The 25,288-nt window shown below is 43.6% G+C and overlaps 1 protein-coding gene across 1 annotated transcript; it reads right to left on the reverse strand.

Annotated features, from left to right (window-relative positions):
* Window positions 1-993: 993 nt before the first annotated feature.
* CHRNA9 (cholinergic receptor nicotinic alpha 9 subunit) lies at window positions 994-20,316 on the reverse strand. The gene is made up of 5 exons (XM_008017590.3): window positions 20,252-20,316; window positions 19,812-19,957; window positions 18,400-18,554; window positions 6,735-7,267; window positions 994-2,161 (listed from the first exon to the last, which is right to left on the reverse strand). The coding sequence occupies exons 1-5, from the start codon at window positions 20,313-20,315 to the stop codon at window positions 1,620-1,622; spliced, it is 1,440 nt and encodes a 479-aa protein (XP_008015781.2). The 5' UTR covers window position 20,316; the 3' UTR covers window positions 994-1,619.
* Between the last annotated feature and the right edge of the window lie 4,972 nt (window positions 20,317-25,288).

Raw genomic sequence — 25,288 nt, forward strand, 5'->3', positions numbered from 1 at the left:
ATTTTTAACTTTTTTGTAGAGACAAGTTCTCCGCATGTTACCCAGGCTGCTCTGGAACTCCTGGGCTCAGGCAGTCTTCCACCTCAGTCTCCCAAAATATTGAGACTATAGGACCGGGCATGGTGTCATGCCTGTAATCCCGGCACTTTGGGAGGCCAAGGTGGGCAGATCGCTTGAGGCCAGAAGTTCCATACCAGCCTGGCCAACATGGCAAAACCTCGTCTCTACAAAAAATACCAAAAAAATTAGCCGAGTGTGGTGGCATACGTCTGTAGTCCCAGCTACTAGGGAGGCTGAAGCAAGAGAATTGCTTAAACCTGGGAGGCAGAGATTGCAGTGAGCCAAGATCATGCCACTGCACTCCAGCCTGGGTGACAGTGAGACTCCCTCTCAAAAAAAAAAAAAAAAAAGGGATTATAGATGTGAGCCACTGCGCCCAGCCTTGGATCATTTTAATCTAGGTGGGAATGGCGGGTGGATTTGAAGTCACATTTTATTGAAAGTAGGAAAGAAGTTGAGACATACAGGAAGTAAATTAGGGCAGAAAGTTCAGAATTAAGAACAAGAATCTCTCAGTCTCTCCTATGCTAAATCATAATTTGTCATGGCCTAAAGCAGGGTGACTTTAGCAGACGTAGCCCAACTCTGAGTCCCAGTGCTGAGGGCTGAGTCCCAGTTCCACTTACACCTTGTTGGATGTTGAGGAGGCAGGTCACTTACACCCGCCTTTTAAGCCACAGTTTCTTTCTCTGAGAAAGAATAGTAATACTCGCCTCCCCAACTCACAGAATTATTATGAGGATCAAAGTGATCAGACTTGTGCATAAGAATTGCTGTGACACCCAATAAAATGTGAATCATGTCGCTTTTATTACATGTAGGGAAAATGTGATCCATGTTTGGTGAAAAGTTCAATGAATGAATGGATGAGCCCAGCTTGCTAATCACCTTATTTTGATACAAGACAGGAAGAACTTCATCTATCATATTTTAATCAAGGGGTAAATGCAGGAATGACTTCATCTTTTGGGTTTATATAAAACATAACCAACATATACAACATCACCATTATGAAGCAAGCTCTTTCCCCATTAAACAGCTGATGCTTAGACTTTCTTCACATGGGACAATACCTTTTATTCCACTATTTGAGATATAACTTCAAATGCACTATGCCTGAATAAGGTACCATTGAGACTTAAATCACATTAACATATATATGACTATTTCATTTTTTAAAGTATGGTTTAAGGGGAACTAAGGGGAAAACAAGTTTGGTTTGTTTTGCCTTTTTGTTTTAAATTTTACCAGTAAAGTGTATTTTGTTATCTGTACTGCCAAAGAGGTGAATAATTGTATAGAGGCCAGTCACCCACCGCTATGGTGGGCTATAAAAGGTCGCTTTCCCTATTTCTTCCATCTTCCTACCCTTGAAATTTTGGATCTCCTGCTTAATTTGACAGGGCAGATAGCTTCGACATTGATTTGAGGTTAAAAATAAAACGTACAGACAACATAACCCCTAAATTATAGATGAACAAAAATCTTGGAAGAACACTGGAATAGATCACAGGGAATTGTATTAATTTCTACCGAGATAGCAAAGCCAATATCTGTGACTAATCCGCTCTTGCTATGATCAAAATAGTCATCACAAGCACCATAATGAAAAAAATCCACATGAAGAATCGGTCTATGACTTTCGCCACCTTCTTCCATTCACTCCCTTTGGAATTGGTGGCCTTGTGGTCTTTGAGGCACTTGGCTATGTACTCAATATTCCTCGTCAGCACTTTGTACTGTGCACAGTAACTCTCGGACTCCTGAGGGTTCTCACCCTGGCAGCCCAGGTCGTTCTTTAAGCGTTTGTTCATGTCCTTCTTTCTGGAAAGGTCTTTGTTCCTGGCTGTTTTCAGGTTAGATTCTGGGAGTTGGCTATAAACTTTCGTGAGGTGGTCCCGCTCTCTACTGTGGTGCGGGCTGAGGCAGCTTTCACCCACATCATAGACAAACAAGACCCTGGACATGTATTTCAGGATGACCACCCTGGCCCAGTGCGGCACCGGCCGGGCCTCGGCCCCACAGAAGTGGATATTCATCACCATGATGGTCAAGGCAGTGGAGGCCGTGATCAGGGCCATCGTGGCTATGTAGTATTTACCTGGAATTAAAATAACAACAGTAACTGAATTTGCTTTAAAATGGTCCTCATACAGCCATGAGTCACTTGACAACAGGGATATATTCTGAGAAAGGTATTAGTCATTAGGTGATTTTGCTGTTGTGTGAACATCATAGAGTGTATGTACACAGACCTAGATGGTATAGCCTTCTACACATCTAGGTTGCACGGTATAGCCTGTTGATTTGAGGCTACAAATCTGTGCAGCATGTTACTGTATTGAATCCCGCAGGCAGTTATCAAACGGTTAAGTATTTGTGTGTCTAAACATGTCTAAACATAGAAAAGATAAAGTGAAAATTGACATTATCATCTTATGGGATGTATACACGGCCTGTCATTTACCAAAACATTGTTATGAGGCACATGACTGTATTTGGCTTAAAAAGAAATAAACACCCTTTCTAAGGAGGTGTTATACCCTAGTGGTTACTAGTATAGATTTTTTTTTTTTTTTTTTTTTTGAGACAAAGTCTCGCTCTGTTGCCCATGCTGGAGTACAGTGGTGTAATCTCAGCTCACTGCAACCTCTGGCTCCCAGGTTCAAGCGACTCTCCTGCCTCAGCCTCCCAAGTAGCTGGGATTACAGGCGCCTGCCACCCTGCCCAGCTAATTTTTGTATTTTTAGTGGAGGGGGCGCATTTCGCCATCTTGGCCAGGCTGGTCTCGAACTCCTGACCTCGAGTGATCTGCCTACCCCGGCCTCCCAAAATGCTAGGATCACAGGTGTGAGCCGCCGCACCCAGCTGTAGTATAGACTTTTGAATCTCCCTTCCTGAATTCAAATCCCAGCTTTATCACTCCCTGGACTTGTGGCCTTCAGCAAGGCATATAATCCTGCTAAGCCTCAGTTTCCTGCTCTGTAAAGTGGGCGTAGTAATAATATCTAACTCGCAGGAATATGAGGAGGCTTAATTGAGATGACACACTGAAGTTCTCAGCACTGTTCCTGGCTCGAAATTAAAAAGTTTGGAAATATTTCCTGAGATCATGAGGTGAAAAATTTTTCCACACTCAACAAACAAACAATTAATGAACTTGACCAGTTCTCAGAACTGTCTTCAGACCTCATTAATATGAAAGCCAATTGCTATTGGGTAAGAAAGGAGACTGTGTCACTATTAGTCTTCAAACTGTGATTATATAAAGCACACGTTGATGAAAAAGTGAAATTAAGGAAGGAAACAATTAAGATAAGGCTACAAATTTATGAAATATAGAATAAAAATCCAAGAAGATGAACAAAACCAAAAGCAAAGTTTTGAAAAAGTAATAAAATTGATAAACCTTTGATAAGACCACTTACAGGATAGAGAGAGAAATACAGGAAGGGAAAGAGAGAGAGAAGATGGAAAAGACTTAAAAAATAGTACAATATTATAAATAACTGTGTAGTCGGGCGCGGTGGCTCACACCTGTAATCCCACCACTTTGGGAATCCCAGCACTTTGGGAGGCTGAGGCTGGTGGATCACTTGAGGTCAGGAGTCGGAGACCAGCCTGGCCAACATGGTGAAACCCCATCTCTACTAAAAATATAAAAAACATTAGCTGACTGTGGTGGCAAGTGCCTGTAATCCCAGCTACTCAGGAGGCTGAGGCAGGAGAATCACTTGAATCCAGGAGGCAAAGCTTGCAGTGAGCCGAGATTATGCCACTGCACTCCAGTTTGAGCAACAGAGCTAGACTATGTCTCAAAAAACAAAAATAAAAATAGCTGTATAATAACATATTTGATAATCTAGGTGAAACTGCTGGAAAAATGTCAGATGTCAAAATTAGTGCAAGAATAAAGAACACTTTAATAGAAATAGGAATCAATCAAACACCATCCCCCCACCAAAGGCTCTAGGCCCAAAAAGAATTTATAGGTGAGTTTTACCAAACTTTCAAGGAACAAATAATTCCCATCTTATGCAACTTGTTCCAGAAATAGAAAAAGAGGGAAAACTGCCCAGTTCATTTTGTGAAGTCCATTTGACCTGATTCCAAAAGTGACAAGAAAAGAAATATTAAAGCCATTTCACTAATCGACATATTTGAGAAACTTCTACAAAATATTAGCTAACTGAATCCAACAGTGTCTTAAAAGGATAATGTATCATAAGAAAGGAATTTGTCCAGTTATACAAAAGAGTTCAACATCAGAAGACTTATTGATGTAATTCACGACATTGATGAGTAAAAGAGAAAACTCACATTATTATCTTAATCGATGAAGACAAAGTATTTGATAATGTTTATCATCTACTTATTATTTGTCAAAATCTCTGAGTTAATATATGAGACATTTCTTAAAATGGTAAAGGTCATGGGCCAGAAACCTATATCAAGGGCTACATTTGATGCAGAAAACTTAAGCATATTTCTGTAATATTGTGAACACATTCCATGGGTGCTATGAATAACAAATTATAATTGTTAAATAAATGTTCTCAAGATCTGTGTGCACTTTTCCTAAAAAGATAAATTTCAGCCAGTTGCGGTGACTCACACCTGTAACTTTGGGAGGTCAAGGTGGAAGGATCACTTGAGCCCAGGAGTTCAAGACCAGCCTAGCCAACATAGTGAGACCCTATCTTTTTAATTTTTAATTTTTTTTCTAAATATATATATTATTTTGAGACAAAGTCTCACTCTATTGCCCAGGTTGGAGTGCAATGGTGCAATCTTGGCTCACTGCAACCTTCACCTCCCGGATTCAAGTGATTCTCCTGTCTCAGCCTCCCAAGTAACTGGGATTACAGGCACGCACCACCATGCCCAGCTAATTCTTTTTATAGAGACAGGGTCTCACCATGTTAGCCAGGCTGGTCTTGAACTCCTGACCTCAGGTGATCTGCCTGCCTCGGCCTCCCAAAGTGCTAGGATTACAGGTATGAACTACCATGCCCAGTCTTCATTTTTAAATAATAAAAATAAATTAAAATAAAATTTAAAAATATAAATTTAAAAATATAAATTTAATTTTAAAAATATAAATTTCAAAATATAAATTTAATTTTAAAAATGTAAATTTCATATTTTCATAAAAACAGAACAAGCAATTCCTGTGAGACATCTGTCTTTAGAAATTGTGCCAGCTTGCTAGATAATGTCACTGCCCAAGAAGAGAGTGGGACCGTCCCATGATCTTTCCTCGAACAGGGCTATGATCATCACTGCCAATCATTTCTGCCTCAGGAGAGGTAATAAAATGCCAATACATCTCCTTTTTATTAGAGGACGAAAAGCCTTCTGTGTTTAATTCTGAAAAAGAGGGCTGTGTGTGTGTGTGTGTGTGTGTGTGTATTTTGCAAGGACAGACATAAAAAGGAAGATATCTCCAAATGGAAAAGCCACTGTAGTATCATCTCAATATTGGGTAACTGGACTCAGTAAAGAGTAAAAGGGCAAGGCAACATCTCTTGATATTGGACTCTAAATTCCTTGGTGTTCTAGAATTTCTCCTTATTGCTTACTTTAAGGAACTCAAACTTAGATCTGGCTTGATTCTGGTAAGCATCTGTTACAACAGCAAGTCCTTGAGATGGAGATGTTGGATCTCAATGGTATTGGAGGCAGAAAGTAGATGTTGAAGAGGATAGAAAGCCCTCAGAACAAGCTAGGCAAGGATAGGGGAGGCAGGGGTGGTACCCTCAGTCTGCACTCCAGTCCTTGGAGGGACATTTCATTATTGTAGATTTTTGAAAATTCAGTCTGCTTTGGAATCACCTCAGATTCCCAAATCTTGGCCAAGTTGCTAAATCAAACTCTCCGGGCGTAGGAACTTGCATTTTAATAAGCTCTTCCACTGCTATTATACCCAATGCAGATAAAATTTTTCTGTTAAGGGTAGACATCAGGCTTAAAAAGCACATCTTTCTGCCGTGTTTGCCACTCTTCCCAAGAAGAAAGCCCTTGTCACATGAAATGATAACAATAGTCACTGTTTCCTCAGTACTTACCATATGCCAGGGCATGCACTAAGCAGTGACACACAAATTTTACAGATGATGAAGCAGAGACTAAGAGAACAAGTAACTTGCCTAAGTTTGATCAAGGAGTGAACAGTGAAGTCAGCATTCAAATGCAGGTTTCTTTGACTTCAAAATCAGGTTTTAACCTCTGAGTCATTGGATTTCAGACTTAAACGGAAAATGCATCAGAATCACTCAGAAGGCTTGTTAAAACAGGACGCCAGGGCCTTATCTCCAGAATGTCTGATTCAGTAGGCTTAGGGTGGGCCCTGAGGTTTTGTGTTTCTATAAGTTCCCAGGTGATGCCGATGCTGTACATCTGGAGACCACCACTTTGAGAACCACTGCTCTAAAGTGTAATGCTTTTCATTGCTCTTTTGTGGAAACCCAGAGACCATAAGACCAGTTTTGATTCCAAAAGCCTTATCTATATTGAAAGATGCTAACTGCAACCACCAGAAAAATTTGAGATAGTCTGTATTGAGTCTGAAATTGGCTCCATTGTTTTCAAGTTTAAAGGCACACACACAACGTTAAAGGCATGACCCCAGGCACTACAAAGCTGGGCTTGAAGTGGGAGACACTTAAACTCACCTATCAGGGGGACATTTTCTGAGGCCGGCATGATTTCTGCCACCATTAGTTGAAATACAGTCATGGCCAACAGGATGGTCACTCCCAGGGAGACCTTTTCTCCAGAGGCTGCTGGGAGATAAAAACTCAGAGGAGCCAGAAAAGATATGAGGACACATGGGATGAGGAGGTTGACGATATAGAATGAGGACCTTCTCTTCAGAAGGAGGGTGAATGTGACGTCCGGGTAAGGCTCAGAGCAGCAGCCATAGGAGATCACATTCTTCACAGCAGGCATGCCATGGACCTCCCATTCCACATCTTCAATGAAGTCAGAGAGATCTCCGCTGTCCAGGGCATTGAATATGTCTACCTGATTGCCATTGTAGGTCCAGGAACCAAAAGTCAGGTTGCACTGCTGGTTGTCAAAAGGGAAGTAGGTGACATCCACCACACAGGAGCTTTTGGTGATGGCCGGTGCATCCCAGGTGATCAGCCCATCATACCGCAGGACCACATTGGTGTTCACAGGCTCTGAAGATTCATCATCAGCCCTGGAGGTCAGATAAGGAAAATGAAAGCCACATGCTAGGAGAACTTGCGACCTTCCTTACCCCAGGCAGCTCACTGTGCCCATCACTTCAGTGTTTTGGCCATGGAACACCATTTTCCCTGTGACTGTGGCTCGGGAGTCTGGAATCAACTCCAATTTGTCCTTCTCCTCCATCTCCTGTAACTAGTCAGGGCCAAGTTCTCTTGGAGTCTTCCTTTCAAGCATCTCTGCTCTCTATCCCTTCCTGTCCATTCCCAATGCCACTTTCTTGGTCCAGGTGTAATGATTTGAACACACAGACAAAAAGTAGGCCTGTCGATACCAAAATCTGCTTACTTGATTTGTTAACTTTAGGCACAAGAATATTAAAATAAGCTTTTTATGGCTGTTATAAAAGCTATCCATGTTTATTTGTAACATTTGGAAAACTCAGAGGAAAAAAAGTCGTTCACCCATTACTTTAGAGATAGTCACTTATTCCAGATATATCTTCTTTTGCTTTATCAATATTTATGCCTTGTATTTTGGGGTACAGAATTTCTATTTTTCTCTAGGGAATTACTCTTTCTCCATTGCCATTGCAAGGCAGAGGAAATGTTGGTCAAGGTGCCCCAGTGTCCCTGGCCAAAGGACGGCTGGGTGGCCCAGGCTTGGTCCAACAGATTCACCCTTTCCAGAGTTTAGGTCTCAAGCAGAGTGATCCAGAGACCAAAAACATCACCCTAGTGATGGTTCCCTATTCAGAAAAAAATAGACAGTCCCTCCTGTCTTGAACGCTAGAGCAGCCTTGGTTCTGTCCTTTCCAAGAGTTGGTTGTTTACTTTTTCCTTTATTTAAATGAGATGTGCCACATCCTTCTAACAAATTCCTATTTCACAAGGTTGCCAAAGTCAGTTTCTGATGCTTACAACCAAAGAGTCTTAATTGGCACATTTCTGTTAACATTTGGATGCATATTTTTGCAGTCTTCCTTACAATTTCTTCCCTGCAAAGTATATTTTGGCTAAATATAATGTGGTATTCTGGATTAGATCTTGGAACAGAAAAAGTACATTCACGGAAAAACTGGTAAAATCTGAATAAAGTAGTTTAGTCAATAACATTGTATTTATTTTGATAAGTATATTTTGGTTATGTAAGAGGTAACATTAGGGGAAACTGCGTGAAGGGTATAAGGGAATTCTGCACTATCTTTGCAACTTTTCTATAAATCTAAAAATTATCCCCCAATTTAAAGTTAACTTGCAAAAAATAAAAAGGAAAAAAAAAAGATGAAACAAAATTTTTAAAAATACATGGTCATCTGTTCATACTCTTCTACAACATTCTTTTCATGTCTAAATAGCATTCTATTATATTCCACTATATTAGATACACCATAGTTATTTAACCAATCTACTGAGGCTTGACATTATGGTTGGTTCCAGTTTTTGTATTTATAAGCAATGCTGCAGTGGTCATCTCTGTAGCTGAGTCTTTACACTTATCCACTGCCCCTTTCCTTAGGTTAAATTGCTGAAAAAGGATGTGCTGGGTCAGAACAGGCATGTTTTTGAAGGGGGTAAGGGATAAAAGACTACGTATTGGCACAGTGTACACTACTCGGTGACAAGCACACTAAAATCTCAGATTTCACACTACACAATTCATCCATGTAAGTAAAAAACACTTGTACCTCAAAAGCTATTAAAATAAAAAATATATTGGCTGGGCGTGGTGCTCATACCTGTAATCCCAGCACTTTGGGAGGCCGATCACTTGAGGCCAGGAGTTTGAGACCTGCCTGGCCAACATGGCAAAACCCTGTCTCTACTAAAAAAGTACAAAAATTAACCAGGCATGGTGGTGCACGCCTGTAGTCCCAGCTACTCGGGAGGCTGAGGCAAGAGAATTGCTTGAACCCAGGAGGCGGAGGTTGTAGTGAGTCAAGATTGCACCACTGCACTCCAGCCTGGGTGACAGAATGAGACTTCGTCTCAATAACAACAACAAAAATAATAAAATAAAATAATGCATGTCTGTATATATTTTTTAAAGAACAGATATGTTTTTAAGGTTTTTATTTTTTCCACTCATTAGAAACTGGGTGCCACAATATTAACTCTAATCTACTGAGGAGGAGGAGGAGGTATGGACCGAGTTCACTCTATACCCAAGGGGATCTTTAATTGTGAGTGTTTGTGAAGATAACAAAATAAATTTTTTGAAAATGCCTGAAGTTTCCTCCTGTAACAGTGAGAAATGTGTACAGTGAGCTATCTGAGAAGTGAGAACTAGACCTGAACTGAGAACACTGCTCACCCATCCTACTTCCTTGGTGCAAGAGGAGAGATCTGGGGATCAGAGAGAATCTGTGTGGGGCTAGGACAATTGCACTGGGCAGGGTCCCTGTAGGAAATACATGGCCTACTCCAGTTAGATAAACTGAGGAGAGTTTAAGAAAGGGACTGTTCACAAAGGTATGGATACGATGCAGAGAAACCATTCCTGGACATGAAGAGGTGAGGAGAAAGTGCAGTTACCAGAACCTGGAAGGAAAGATTTGCATGAAGAGGGTCACCATGATAGGAGTGATGACTTTCCTTCAGGGAACACATCCAGGCAAAGATAACCTCCCAGGAAGACAGCGAGGGAATATACACGCTAACCTCACTCTCTCTTCTCCCTGCAATTACCCACTGGTGCTCCACATTGGCCAAACTCAACCCCAAGCCAAAGGGCAAGGGAACCTGCTGACCAAAAACATCACCCCAGCTACTTTGGAGTAGGTTGTAGGGTTTTTTGTTTGTTTTCGTTGTTGTTGTTGCTGTTGTTGTTTGTTTGTTTGTTTGAGACGGAGTCTCGCTCTTGTCACCCAGGCTGGAGTACGGTGGCGCCATCTCAGCTAATTGCAACTTCCGCCTCCCGGGTTCAAGCGATTCTCCTGCCTTAGCCTCCTGAGTAGCTGGGATTACAGGTGCCAGCCACCACGCCTGGCTAATTTTTGTACTTTTAGTAGAGACGGAGTTTCGCCATGTTGGCCAGGCTGGTCTTGAACTCCTGACCTCAGGTGACCCACCCGCCTCAGCCTCCCAAGGTGCTGGGATTACAGGCATGAGCCACCGCGCCTGGCCGTTTTTTTGTTGTTGTTGTTGTTTGTTTGTTTGTTTGTTTTTTGAGAAGGGGTCTCACCTTGTTGCCCAGGCTTTAGTGCAGTGGTACAATCTTAGTTCGCTGCAACCTCCACCTCCCAGGTTCAAGTGATTCTCCTGCCCCAGCCTCCCGAGTAGCTAGGATTATAGGTGTGCACCACCACGTCCAACTAATTTTTGTATTTTTAGTAGAAACAGTGTTTCACCATTTTTACCAGGCTGATCTAAAACTCCAACCTCAGATAATCTGCCTGCCGTGGCCTCCCAAAGTACTGGTTTCGCAGGTGTGAGCCACCGTGCCCGGCCTTGAGTAGTTTAAATATTTTGTATTAAAATATATATATTTTTTGTAGAGACGATGTCTCACTATGTTGCCCAGGCTGATCTTGAGCTCCTGGCCTCATACGATCCTCCTGCCTTGGCTTCCCAAAGTGCTCGATTACGGGTAGGAGCCACTGCGCCCAGCCAAGACATTATTATTTAATCACTTCATGACCAATATCTTATTGTTTATCTCCCTGGTTTTTTTGATCATATCACAGCTCAAAACTTGCAGTGGCTTCCTATAGCCCACACAGTACTTCTACACCTCCTCAGTTTAGTGTTCTGGATATTCCATGATCTGTTCCCATCTCACTTCCTAGCTGTGTGCCTTCTGCTGGTCTCCTTCACTCCCACTCCACCAATCAAGACTGAAATCGCAACAAACCCTGTGAGTTTCTCTTACCTAAACTCTTTCTTCAACTCGTAATGGTCCCCCTTTTCTGCCTGTAGCAGTCTAACACATCCTTCAAGACTCTGCTCAGAGGCCACCTCTGTGAAGCCTTCCCTGCCTCTCCCATCAGGTATCTTTCCATCCTTGAAGGGCCACAGCACTTTACTTCTGTGTTATAAGAGACTTGCATTTTTACCTTGCATAGTTTTTACATACATAGCTTATTAGATTGTTCCTTGAGGTCAGAGATTGGGTCTTAAAATGCTCATTTACTTCTCATAAAAATATCATGGAGATTTGAGTTCAGAACCTGATTCAGGTTTCATAACCTTAGGTGGGTTATATCTCTGTCACTCACCTGTAAAAGTGGGCATTATAACACCTTAAGGCTTCTTTTTAATTTTTATATTAAACAAACTATGTACATTAATTTCTATTGCTGCTGTAGCAAACTACAACAAACCTAAACCTAATGTCTTTTTTTCTTTTTCTTTTTTTCTTGAGATGGCATCTCACTCTGTCGCCCAGGCTGGAGTGCAGTGGTGCCATCTTGGCCCACTGAAACCTCCGTCTCGTGGATTCAAGCAATTCTCCTGCTTCACCCTCCAGAGTAGCTGAGATTACAGGCTCCCACCACCATGCCTGGCTAATTCTTTTGTATTTTTAGTAGAGACGGGATCTCACCATGTTGGCCAGGCTGGTCTCAAACTCCTGACCTCAAGTGACCCACCCACCTCAGCCTCCCAAAGTGCTGGGATTACAGGCATGAGCCACCGTGCACAGTCCCTAATGTCTTAAAACAACACAAATTTAGCATCTTAACAATTCTAGAGGTCAGAAATCCTAAAACCAATGTGACCAGGGCTGCATTCCTTCTGGAGGCTCTAGGGGAAGATCTGTTGCCTTTCCTTTTCCACCTTCTAGAAGCCACCTACATCCCTTGACTCAGGGCCCCCTCCTTGCATCACTAACCTCTGCTTCCTTTGTGGCATTGCCTATTCTGACCATCTCATCTCCCTCTTAAAAGGACCCTTGTGTTTACATTAGGCCCACCAGGATAATCTCCCCCATCTCAAATCTTTAATTCAATCATACCTGCAAAGTCTCTTTTGCCGTGCAAGATAAATCTTACAGGTCTTGGGGATTAGGATGTGGACATCTTTGCGGGGGGCATTATTCTATCTATCATACTTCGTAAAGCCCCAACTCCATGCAGACACATAGTAAGTGGCCAATATGTATTAATTTCTTCCCCTTCCCTCTGTTTCTAACTGTGTTTTGTGTTCTCAACTAAAACATGAAAAAATTACAGGGACAAAAAGTAAGCTGGAGGTTGGGAAGGCATGTTTAATAATATAACCCTCGCAGAATATTTAAGTTGCTTTCCTCTTACCTTCCCTTTCCTCAACCCCTCAGTGGCCTTCAGGCAGCGATATGGTTTGGCTGTGTCCCCACCCAAATCTCATCTTGAAATGTAGCTCCCAGAATTCCCACATGTTGCGGGAGGGACATGGTGGGAGGTAATTGAATCATGGGGGCGGGTTTTTCCTGTGCCCATCTTGTGACAGTGAATAAGTCTCATGAGATCTGATGGTTTTATAAAGGGGAGTTCCCCTGCACAAGCTCTCTTGCCTGCCACCATGTAAGATGTGACTTTGCTCCCCATTCGCCTTCAGCCATGATTGTGACGGCTCCCCAGCCATGTGAACTGAGAGTCCATTAAACCTCCTTCCTTTATAAATTATCCAGTCTTGGGCATGTCTTTATTAGCAACACGAAAACAGACCAATTCAGGCAGCCCCTTCTCCTCTTCTGTATCTGATCAAAGACTGAGCTAACTTTAGTTGTTTTGCAATTGAGCAAAAACGACTTTCCCAGCCTTGGCTGTAAGATGCCCATTCCTGGGAACTGGAGAGGAGCAGGCTGGTGAATGAGGGAGCAGGGAGAGTCGCCCAGTGTTTTCAGTCCCCAGAGTGCCTGGAACCTCAGCGTAGACTTGTCTGTTTACTCAGTCCCAGGATCCCTTCCTCGTTCCATCTCCAATGTCTCTGTCTTTCACATATTCACTTTTCCTTCCTTTCCATATCAAAAAGAAGTTCCCCCCTCTCTTGCTGGCTAACTTCCCTTCCCGTTCTGTGAGTCCTCTCCTTCCATGCCTCCTTCAGGATTTTGCCTCCCTTGGTCCCTCTTCTTCTCTCTGGCTGCTCTAACCACTTTCCAACTCTGTTCACAAGTCTCTCCTGCCAAATTCCTTTTCTCCCTGGCCCTTCTACCTCTCCCATCTCCTTCCACACACTGGTTTCAAAAGTAACTGATACCTGCTGTTGTCCCGTTTCCTCTTGCTTTTATTTCTTGACTCCCGCATTTTGATGTCTTTCCAACAAGTACAACTAGGCAAATCTCAAGACTTCTCCTAAGTCTTCGTCTTCTTTAACTCTTCCCAAACATTGGGATTATGGGTTGTTCCTAGACATCCTCTCTTCCCTTGGTTTTCACGACATGACTCTCTCAGTTCTCCTTCTACCTCTTTAACCACTAACTCTAAGTTTCCTCTGTAAATTCCTTAAATGTAGAGGTTTTTTCAACTTTATCATCAGCCATTTTCTTTCCTTCCATGAGTAGTTCTATAGGACTTTAAGAGCTTTTGGCATCTCCATTAGCCCTGACCATTTCTCCAGGTTTCAAATTTGCCTCTGCAATCTCATTATTGGACACTTCCTTAGGGATGTTTCTTTGGTTCCCCAAACTGAATATCAAATTCACCCTCTTTTTTTCCAAACCTGTTTCTCCTCCCCCTCCTTTATTTCCAGTCTCATTTGGAAGTCTTGCCATTCTCTAAATCATCTTATATTGCTAAGGATAGCTACATAAGCTGGCCTTAAAGCTAAATTCTAGACAAATTCTTTTGAATACAATAGGGCATCCAGTTCCTCACCAGGTCTAAAATCCAACCATTAAAACTGCTCATTAAAATCCAACCACTGGGGCCAGGCATGGTGGCTCATGCCTGTAATCCCACCACTTTAGAAGGCCAAGGTAGGAGAATTGCTTGAGCCCAGGAATTTAAGACCAGCCTGGACAACAGGCAATATAGTGAGACCTCATCCCTATAAAAATTTTTGTAAAAATTAGCTGGGTGTTGTAGTGCATACCTGTAGTCCCAGTTACTCAGGAGACTGAAGTGAGAGGATCACTTTGTTACCCATGGAGGGTCTCAACTACAGGTCATCCATGTTCTTGACATTTTGAACAAAGAATTGGACAAAATGTACAAATAAGGCAATGAAAATACAGAACAATGAAAGAAACAATAAACACTCAGATTTATTGAAATGAAACTACACTCCACAGAGTGGGTGTGGGCTCAAGTAAGCAGCTCAAGATCACAGGTTACAAAATCTTCTGGGTTTTAAGTACCCTCTAGAGGTTTCCCATTGGTTGCACCCTATGTAAATAAAAACTTGGCCCATAACCAATTGGAGGCTGAAGTGAAGTTACACCCTATGCAAATGAAGTGTGATCTACAACCAATCAGAGGCTGAAGTGAAGTTATAACTCATGCAATGAAGACTTAGTCTGTGACCAATTGGAAGCTGAAGTGAAGGCTCCCTGTCTACAGACGCTATTGAGGAGAATACTGTCTCAACTTGAGCCCAGGAGGTCAAAGCTGCAGTAAGCTACCATCACACCACTACACTGTAGCCTAGGTGACAGAGCAAACCACCAGCCCACCCCAAAAAAACCCTGACCATGAAAACCCTGCCATAATGAATTCAAATTTAAAATTTCTGTAATCTGATTTTACCTAATCTAAAAATGTCAGTGGCCTTATATTAGCCACTATACTAACCATATACTAATAGTAAACATTCCCACCAGAACTTTGAGCCCTAATTCATTAATTTCTCTATTGATTTACTGAAAGAGCCAGTATCTACGTGAACTGTTACATTGCTAAAAAGCTCACTATTCCTTGGGACAATTCGTTGCCGAAGTTATTAGGGAAATTTTTTTTTTTGAGAGCTTATCTTCCCTTTGGTTTCTACCGATTATCTTGGGTTTTGTCTTCTGGAACATTGTTCTCTTTTTTCCACCCTACTTTCTCTCTGATTGCCTAAGGTAACCATCATCAAGTCTTCAAGGTTTCTCTCTTCCAAACTAAGCATCAGCAAATTCAACTGTTCTTCTGTGAAGTGGCATCCAGGCCCATCTCCTTCCTGATCACTCCCTACCAGTCTAGCCCCATGGATTCGGGCATGAACAGTGACTCTAGATGCAAAGCATCTTTCTGCCTGGGTGTCTTCACTACACTGGACTGATTCACTTACCCCATACCCCTATTTCTCCTTCTTGCCACAACTCAGGAAGCCCGTTGTGTTGCCTATGACATTCTCTACCTGCTTCTGAGAAGCAGTGATATTGTATCTGGCATCAGTAGATTCTACAGAGTCAGAGATTCAGCTGGAAGGACTGAGTTCAGGGAAATAGCCATGACTAAGGGCCCTTCTTTGCCGGATCCTGTAACACTCTTCCGTTTTCATTTCAATTTGTTAAAGGCATGAATATGTCATCCAATCATAGCTCCTTTTAGAGGTTCCTCTACACAGCAAAACTCTGAGAAGTTTTACTGAGAAGGAGAAGGCAAAGGAGAAGAGAGGAGCAGAAACAGAATTGTCCATGACAAGAGCACAGAGATGACTGAAGAGTCAACCAGAGGAACAAAAAAGAGATGACGAACCAGTGTGGTGAAAGGCTCTGTGTAAAGGAGTGGGGAGTGGGGAAGGGAGAATGAGGACAGAACCGACCAAAGCCACAGTAGGCTTGTTTGAGCTCACAAGTACATAACTGGCTTCTCTAATAAGGGAGCAGTGGAGTCAGCTTAACTTAGGGTGTCTTGTAAGCTTGCAAAGAAGCATTTCAGGAAGACATGGTCATCGCCTCAGCCAATCAAAACAGGAGGGAGAGGAGAACCACCATTCTGTTTGATTTCTGGAGAGAATTTTTAGAACTTACAGAATGCTTGCCGGCACAGCAGCTCGTGCCTGTAACCCCAGCACTTTGGGAGGCCAAGCTGGATGGATTGCTTGAGCTCAGGAGTTCAGAACCAGCCTGGGCAACATGGTGAGACTCTGTCTCTACTAAGAAAAAATAAAAAATAGCTGGGCATGGTGGCATGCACCTGTAGTCCCAGCTACTCAGGAGGCTGAGGTGGGAGAATAACCTGATCCTGGGAAGTTGAGGCTGTAGTGAGCCATGATTACACCACTGCACTCCAGTGTGGGTGATAGGAGTGACAGCTCGTCTTAAAAAAAAAAAAGAATTTACAGAATGCTATAAGAGATCATCTGTGTCAATGAAATTATCTTTCTTTTTCTTTTTTTTTTTTTTTTTTTTTTTTTGAGATGGAGTCTCACTCTTGTCACCCAGGTTGGAGTGCAGTGGTGCAATCTTGGCTCACTATAACCCCTGCCTCCCAGATTTAAGTGATTTTCCTTCCTCGGCCTCCCAAGTAGCTGGGATTACAGGCACCTGCCACCACACCCAGCTGATTTTTAAATTTTTAGTAGAGACGGGATTTCACAATGTTAGCCAGGCTGGTCTTGAACTACTGACCTCAGGTGATCCACCTGCCTTGGCCTCCCAAAGTTCTGGGATTACAGGGGTGAGCCCCCACACCCTGCCTGTATCAATGAAATTATCAGATATTACTCTCCTGCACTCTGCGGACTCTAGAGTGGTAATGGACATTGTGGCTTGTTTTCTTGCTCTCTGTGTGTGTGTGTGTGTGTGTGTGTGTGTGTGTGTGTGACATAGAGAGAGAGAGAGAGACAGAGAGAGTGAACACGGGCAGGGAGTGTAAACTGAAGGAATAAAGCTCAGTACTTGAATGTTATCTTCCTGTTATCTTCCTTGGGAAGGGATACAGACCACTCAGAGTGGTGAATGGACAGAAAGAACAGGGCTATGATTCCAGAGGTCATGACCCTTAGATGAGCTCTCTGAGTAAGGAGTGAGACTAAAATCCAGGCTGCAACCCACCCGTGTTGCTTCCTTAAAGGAAATCCATGCCCACTGGAAGCCTCTACCCAGGGGAGCCCCCTGAGCTGCCCCTCATTCACATCCTTCTGAGCCACAGAGGAACCTTCCCACTCCACAGAAACGGGTCCAGAACAAAAAGAGAGAGAAGCTCCTTCGACAACAGGTGGGGCCACTGAGCTTGAACGGTGACCAGAGATCTGGTATTTTTCTCAAAATGCTGCCCATGGACCCACAGTACCTACGTCTTCCGGAGCTTGTAGAAATGCAGAATCACAGGCCTGCCCCATACCCGTGGAATCACAATCTGTATTTTAACAAACTCCCTGGGAGATTCATATGCACCTTCCAGCCTGCGAAACATAAATCTTACCTACCCATTGTACAAGGCCCCTTGCTCTGAGACTGGGAAAAGGTCACTTTGTATCCTGTAAATTGGTTCATCTTCCACTCCACACAAAACCCCAAATCCACAGGTCAGTTTCTAGATGGCCCATTCCAGTTTAATTAATTGTTGATACATGATCTTGGATGGTGAATGTCACTGTTAAGGGTTGAATTGTGTCCCTGAAAAATTCACATATTGAAGTCTTAGCCCCCAACACTCAGAATGTGACTTGATTTGAGAATAGCATGATGGAAGATGTAATTAGTTAGGTTAAGATGAAGTTACGCTGGAGTAGGGTGGGCATCTAACCCAATATGACTGGTGTCCTTATATAAAAGGGAAATTTGGACACGGAACACACAGGAGAACACCATATGAAGATGAAGGCAGAGCTCAGAGTGATGCTCTACAATGCTAGGAACACCAAAGACTGCCAGCAAACCACCATTAGCTAGAAGAGAGGCCTGGAACAGATCCTCCCTCACAGCCCTCAGTGGAAACCACGCTGTCAACACCTGCATCTCAGACATCTCAACTCCAGAACTGTGAGACAACACGTTCGTGTTAAGTCACCTAATTTGTGCTACTCTGTTACGGCAAAGTTAGTCCTAGCAAACTAACGCAGCCTCCACTTTCCCACCTGAGAAAGGGGCATGTAGATTGATGGTTTCCTTCCAGCTCTAAGCTTTTATGACATATTATTTCCTGATCTAAGATTCTATGACGGTTATTTCAGGAGTCCTAGGAACATGGATTAATATTTAATTTCATGCATATTTTAAACATTCCTTTTTCATTATGTTTAAATTCTATGAAATCAACACGTTCTTACCTGAAAAGCCTCAGTTCTGAGCTGCACTTACTTGTTATATAAGACGATGTCCGGCCTCCACACAAGGTCACTGGGGATCCTGATGGAGTCTAGGCCATCATACTGATCTCGGTCCCATGTGAGATAGGCATCGTGCCAGATTTGGCGGATCCACAAATAGGCGGTCAGAATTTGGTTTCTTTCATCCTACACAATGAATGCAGATGTAACTTTACCTAGCAGACACTTGAAATGTCTTCCATTGATAGGACACTTATTCTTCACAATAGGAATTTCACAAACACTCATCTATTTTCAATAAGTAAGTGAGAGCTTTATTCTTTATTTATTCTATACCCTTGATTGACTACCAAGATCATTCTTTTCCTCCTAGATTTAGTGTTCAGAATGTAAAGTGGACAAATATTTAAGTCTTGATATCTTTGCATGGATCAACTGCCCAAATTTTCTGAAAATTGATCAATGAATGACGTATTTGAAAGCAAAAGTCAGGAAATAACAACGTGCAGAAGGAAAATCTTTCAAGTTTCATAACATTGTGTGATTAAATATAGATAAGCACTAATAAGCTATACCATCTTAAAACACTACCTTTTTTAAAAAAAATTGAGATTGGCCAGGCGCGGTGGCTCATGCCTGTAATCCCAGCACTTTGGGAGGCCGAGGCGGGCAGATCACGAGGTCAGGAGATCAAGACTATCCTGGCTAACACAGTGAAACCCTGTCTCTACTAAAAATACAAAAAAAATTAGCCGGGCGTGGTGGCGGGCACCTATAGTCCCAGCTACTCAGGAGGCTGAGGCAGGAGAATGGCGTGCACCCGGGAGGCAGAGCTTGCAGTGAGCCAAGATCACACCACTGCACTCCAGCCTGGGCAACAGAGTGAGACTCTGTCCCTCCTATCCCCCCCACCCCCCGCCAAAAAAAAGGATTGAGATTAAATTCACATTAAAACTCACCAGTTTAATCATTTTAGAAGGGAACAATGCACTGGTTTCCAATATATTCATAATGTGGTGCAACCATCACCACTGACTAACTCAAGAGCATTTCTTCCCCCCGCAAAGAAACCCCATAATCATTAAGAACTCACTGGCCATTTTCCCCTTCCTCCCCGCAGACCCTGGCAACCTCTATGCTGTTTTCTGTATCTACGGATTTACCTATTTCGGACATTTTATATAAATGGCAGCATACAGTATGTAACCCCACCTTTCCTTAGATTTTCTAAGACTGTTACGGTTAATGACCAGGATTAGGTAACATTTCGTGAAATTAATTAGTTTTGTAGAAAGCTTCCTTTTCCCGGCGTTCTCTTCTCCTACCAGCTTGCATACGGAGCTATCATTCCCTCAAATTCCCAGTTAAGACATTCTCTTCAGAAAGCGTGGTTGTTTATCCTCTAAGAATCATTCCACAAAGTCAGCACCATGTATTACTCACCATATCCTTAATCTGAGAGAGCGTAATCTGCAGTGTGACATTCAGGACTTTATCTGTATCTTCCACTGGACGAAGAGCATTGGAATAATCTTCAAAAAGGTCATTAAACAACTTCTGAGCATATTTTCCATCTGCCGTCTCCACAGCTACTCAACAAGAGGGATCTGGATCAACCTTCAGAGTGTTGTATGTATTTCAAGACAAAGAACCTAAGACTGAGGTCTAAAATGGGGGATGGCCCAGCACTGGCGAGGGACAAGCTTTGGGTGGATGGATGAGTTGTTTTTCCGGCATGCCCTACCAAGGTCAGAGGCAGTAGGAAGCACGGAGCCCTTCCATGCAGTGGAATCATCTGTTTTGTCTTCCCCGCCCTGCCCCACCTCCCACCAAAGCAATAGCCCCAGATGAGACAAGATGGTTACATGTCACCAGCCGCTCACCTCTCAGTCTGGAAGCAGCAAAGTAAATCCAGCAAAAGGAGATGCAGGAATGGGACCAGTTCATCTTTTTCCTGAGCCTCTATAATAAAGTCTCGGTCAGGCAGCGTGGTCTTCCGCTTCCCCCTGTGAATACGAAGGATCTGGACACAAGGAGCCCGCACTGCAGCAGCCTTATGGCAGCAGCTGGAGAGCTCAGGCTTGCATTGCACGCAGGACCTAGATCCTGAGATCCAGGCCTGCCCTCCCTCCCCTCCAGTAATTTGAGACTGGCAACTCCAGTGGCTGAGATACTGGGAACCCAGGGTGCGTTAGGCCCAACAGTGCCGTTCTGGGGGGCCATCTCTGTTGAGGGTCCCTAGCCACCCTCAGCAGAAACAACCAGACAGAAGAGGACGTAGATGCAGGCAGCAGGGGTATGCCTGACACCCCAGAGACTCCATCTAAGCAGAATGGGAGCTTTCTACATCCACCATGAGCAGATTCAGCCTGAGTCTGGGGACTAAGGGAAGCCTAACAGATTGAGCCATGGGACGGCTGTCCAGAAAGACTCTACGCGCTTTTAGCAGCGTTTGAAGAGGGAAAGAGACACGGTTCTATGATCTCCAGAATATATTGGCATTTTGGTTTTTCTCTGCCTCAGCTTCTGATCCCTCTTGCAGCTGTCCCTCTGGGCACGGATCTTGCATAGTAAATGTTTGTGAGTATATGTGTGAGGGGGTGTGCTGGATGGGTGGATATTCACCCACTTAAGAAGCAGCAACACTGTGAGTTGGATTTGGACTTGACCCCCTGGGTTCGACTGCCAGCCCAAACCCTGACAAGCTCTGTTATTCTGGATAAGTCACCGAACCTCTCTGAGCCTTCCAGAACTACAGACTGGGGAAAATAATATTTCCTCTCTCTAGAGCTACTGAGGTATCTGTATATGAAAGCACTTTCTAAATATCAGTAATTTTTATCTTTGATCAGCTTTGCAGATCCAGAATTTCTATGTTTACCAAGTCACACAGGATTTACCAGCTCAAAAAAAAAAAAAAAAAGAAAAGAAAGAAAAACTGGCTCAAAGGCTGACCAAATCAGCGTGAGAATAATAACCAATGGTGATATTACTAATGATGATACCCTTTGCATTTGAATGCTACTTCATATAAAATTTCAGTCATTTCTCGTGTGTGATATAATTTTACTCCTTCAGAAAAATGTCAATTTTCAATTGCTCCTTACTCTGTAAACTCATGTCTGCCCTTCTATTGCCTGGAGAATCTGCTTTGGAAAACCATATTAAGATAATTTGGTTGCCTGGAATCGGAGTGAGGAAATTGGATAGCTCTGTTTCATCAGGTTACAGCCGCCTGATGAGTCACCCCATCCCTCTTCGGGAATGTATCCTTTGAGTGGAACAGACACTCAAGCCAACGGCAAAGTGTTTCTTAATTGCCTATCCCCTTGTGTTGATTGTGAAGACATTATTTTTCTGACGTCCCTAGTCTGACTCATTCATCAAATGACACAGTTCCGGGTGCCCACGCTCAGTCCTCCTTCAACAAACCATCCACTTTGGAATCTCAGAGGTGGAAGGTACTTTTGAAATTGAGTTTAATGCCTCACTTCCATATGAGGAAACTGAGGCCCAGGGATGCAGAGTGGCTTCCCTCCAGCAGTGATCAGCCAGAGACAGGATCCAGGCCACCTGCCCCAATCCACTGTGCTCCCCGCACTGTTAACAATGCATCTCTTCCTTCTCATTGTCTTTCATCGATATGGCTTTTGATGCCAGCTGGGTGGTGACTTCCTTGTGTGTAAAAGAGCTTTACCTTATATGTCTTTGATTCCTTACAGCACTCATAGGGTTGAATTGTAGTTGACACAGGGCCTACCTTGAATGGTGTCCCCTCCCTTCCTATCCCACTCCCCTCCTTTCAGGGTCTCTTCTCCCCTCAGGGACCTCTTTTAGGTTGAAGTTGCTGAGAACCTTTGCCCATTGGCGTCCAGTGTCCTGGGGGGTATCCCTGACTCCATTCCAGGAGGATGACAGCAGTGCTCCCATTCTTTAGAATAGAGTCCTGTCTGACAAAGAATCCTAGTGAATTCTATGGTTAAAAGATCCTCTGCCCAGCAGCAGCGTGGGGATGGGAAGAACAAATACCTTCATTCTGCTACATGTGTTTTTCTTTCTCTCTCTCTCTTTCTTTCTTTCTTCTTTTTTTTTTTTTTTTCTTTTTGAGATGGAGTCTTGCTTTGTCACCCAGGCTGGAGTGCAGTGGCACAATCTCGGCTCACTGCAACCTCCACATCCTGGGTTCAAGCAATTCTCTGCCTCAGCCTCCCAAGTAGCTGGGATTACAGGCACCTGCCATCATGCCCAGCTTTTTTTTTTTTTTTTTTTGTATTTTTAGTAGAGACGGATTTTCACCATCTTGACCAGGCTGATCTTGAACTCCTGACCTCGTGGTTCACCTGCCTCAGCCTCTGAAAGTGCTGGGATTACAGGTGTGAGTCACTGTGCTCGGCCACTTTGTTTTCTTGGTCAAAAGCAGCATAATGTAGAGTTTAAGAGCACAGACCCTGGAGTCGAACTGCTTGGATTCAAGTCCGGCCCCACCACTTACTAGCTGTGTAAGCTCAGCCAGATTATTCGAGCTCAGCTTCTTCATCTATAAAATGGGGACAATTATAAATAGTGCCTACCTCTTGGGGTTGTTTTGAGGACTGAATCAGTTAATGCATGTGGAACCCTAAAAATAGTGCTTGACCATAAAATGGCTAGATAGATGATCATTAAAGGGGAAAATGACATGCTAAGCATGTGATCTGTAGCTCAATGCCACTATTTATGTATTTATTTATTTATTTTTCCTCCTCTCTTCCTCTCCCCCTTCTGTCTCTCTCTCTCTCACTCACCCAATCTCTCTGCCAACTTCTTGATAGACCTGGTTAGAGGATAATTGTTTTATGTGACAAGCAGCTTGTACTGTGGGTGGGAGAATATCAGTCCTACTATTTTCGTGTTGCCCTTTTTTATTGTGATGTTAATATTATTGTCAGGACACTGTGGATTTATTTATTTGCTTCCTGATTTCTGCAGTAGTCTTTTTAATCCTTTTATCCACTTTGTGAGCGTTACCCAATCTAACTCTGTCACAGAGATTGGCAAACTCTTTGTAAAGAGCTAGATAGTAAATATTTTCATCTTGGCAGGCCATATGGTCTCTGTACCAACTGCTCTTCTCTGCCATTGTACTATGAAAGCAGCCTATGGCAAAATGAATGTGTGACTGTGTTCCAATAAAACTTTATTTATGAAAATAGGTGGCAGGGCATAGTTTGTTCACCCCTGATATAGATAAACAGATTCATAAATTCACTTTGCTCATGAAAATTGCAATAGGGAACAATGTTGCAGATGAAGAAGGGGCAAAGCCTGCAGGGGAAAGGGCTTGACGTGCGCAGATGCATGGCAGGGCCAGGGCGGACTCTGACTGCAGCTCAGCCAGTGAGACTCAAACTGCCTTCCAGCAGAGGCTCTGGGCATGGAAGACGCCTTTCTAATAAGGAGTCAGAAATATAAGAGAACTGGAAAGAGTAGGAAGCAACCCAGTTGGATGTCTGGAGGCGGGGCAAGCCTCCTCACTTCCACAGGATGACCGTGAGAGTGTCGTGGGCAAGGAATTAGAGTTTCCAGAGATAGGTGATGGTGGGAACTGTGGCTACAGCCAGGCCAGGGGCTGGCAGGGTGAGCAGCAGGTGAATGGGCCAGAAGTTCAAGTGAGTCCCTCTGGGGTCCCCATGAATAAGGACAGGCCTGGAGGGCAGAGCTCTGGCAGTTTCACTGAGAGGTACAGAGTCCCGAGCACTGTTTTGTTTCTAGATTGCTAGAAATCCTAGCAACTCCCTTCCCCAGATGTACTGAAATCCACTGGCCTGGGGGAGTGCAGGTTAGATGAGAACAAAAGGGATTCAGGAAGGGGAGGAAGGAACAGGAGGCCCGGAGCTCATTATGGTATGGGCACCAAAAGGCGATCACGCTGGGCGTGGAGCTGATTCTCCTTTTGTGACTGCACGTCTGTGTCTCACTCTTGTCGCACTGTGTTCTGGCTCTGCCAGCGGTGTGTAGTGGACTGGAAGACTCTTCTGAGTAAAGCCCAGCGGAACAATCTGTCTTGGTGCTTCTGGGCGTCATGAAGGAAATGTCCAGCTCTTGAACTTTTCCCAATCATGACTTCAAACAGATCCGGCTCCTGCGCATCATCGTCACTTCTTCTCTCAAGCCCCATGTATTAGTCTACTGGGACTCCCACAGCAAAATACCACAGACCAGGTGAATTAAAAACAGAAATTCGCTTTCTCACAGTCCTGCCTCTGCACCTGAGGACCAGCTCATCCAAGAATCAGCTGGAAGTCCAGACCAAGGTGTGGGCAGGGCTGGATTTTCCCGAGGCCTTTCTCCTTGGCTTGTAGATGGCCGTCTTCTCCTTGTGTCCTTACAGGGTGTCCTCTGTACATGTCTGGGTCCTAATCTCTTCTTCTCATGTCCCCATGAATAAGGACAGGCCTGGAGGGCAGGGCTCTGGCATTGCCCTAAGAGATACAGAGTCCCAGAGCACTGTTTGGTTTCTAGGTTGTGACCCCATTCCCCAATTGTACCCAGACCCACCGTCTCCTCCAATGAAATTAGTCCCACCCCAATGACCTCACTTAACCTTAATTACCTCCTTAAAGACCATATCTCCAAATATGGTCACATTCTTCAGTGCTGGGGGTTAGGACTTCAGCGTGTGAATTCTGTAGGATGCAATTCAACCTGGAACACCCCACGTCCAATCAGTGAACGAATCCCGGCAGCTCCACCTTCACAATATATCAGGAATCCAGCCATCTCTCCCCACCTTCCCTACTGTCTTCCTGGTACAAGCCATTGCTGACTGCCATGTGCACCAACTGTACTTGCCTCCTAGTAGCCAAAGGTGCCTCTGAATTCCCTTCTCCAGGTAAGGGCCAGACGGTCATTTTATTCCATTTCATTTTGTCTATTTTTCA

Source organism: Chlorocebus sabaeus, chromosome 27 (genome assembly GCF_047675955.1).
Source record: "Chlorocebus sabaeus isolate Y175 chromosome 27, mChlSab1.0.hap1, whole genome shotgun sequence".
NCBI classification, from domain to species: Eukaryota; Metazoa; Chordata; class Mammalia; order Primates; family Cercopithecidae; genus Chlorocebus; species Chlorocebus sabaeus.

Excerpts from the sequence above, each read along its gene's own strand:
- CHRNA9 (XM_008017590.3), bottom strand. The coding sequence starts at position 20,315 with ATGAACTGGTCCCATTCCTGCATCTCCTTTTGCTGGATTTACTTTGCT. Across the intron at positions 18,555-19,811 it reads TCTCTCAGATTAAGGATATG|GATGAAAGAAACCAAATTCT; the intron begins GTGAGTAATACA and ends TTCATTGTGTAG. Across the intron at positions 7,268-18,399 it reads GACATCGTCTTATATAACAA|GGCTGATGATGAATCTTCAG; the intron begins GTAAGTGCAGCT and ends TCTGACCTCCAG.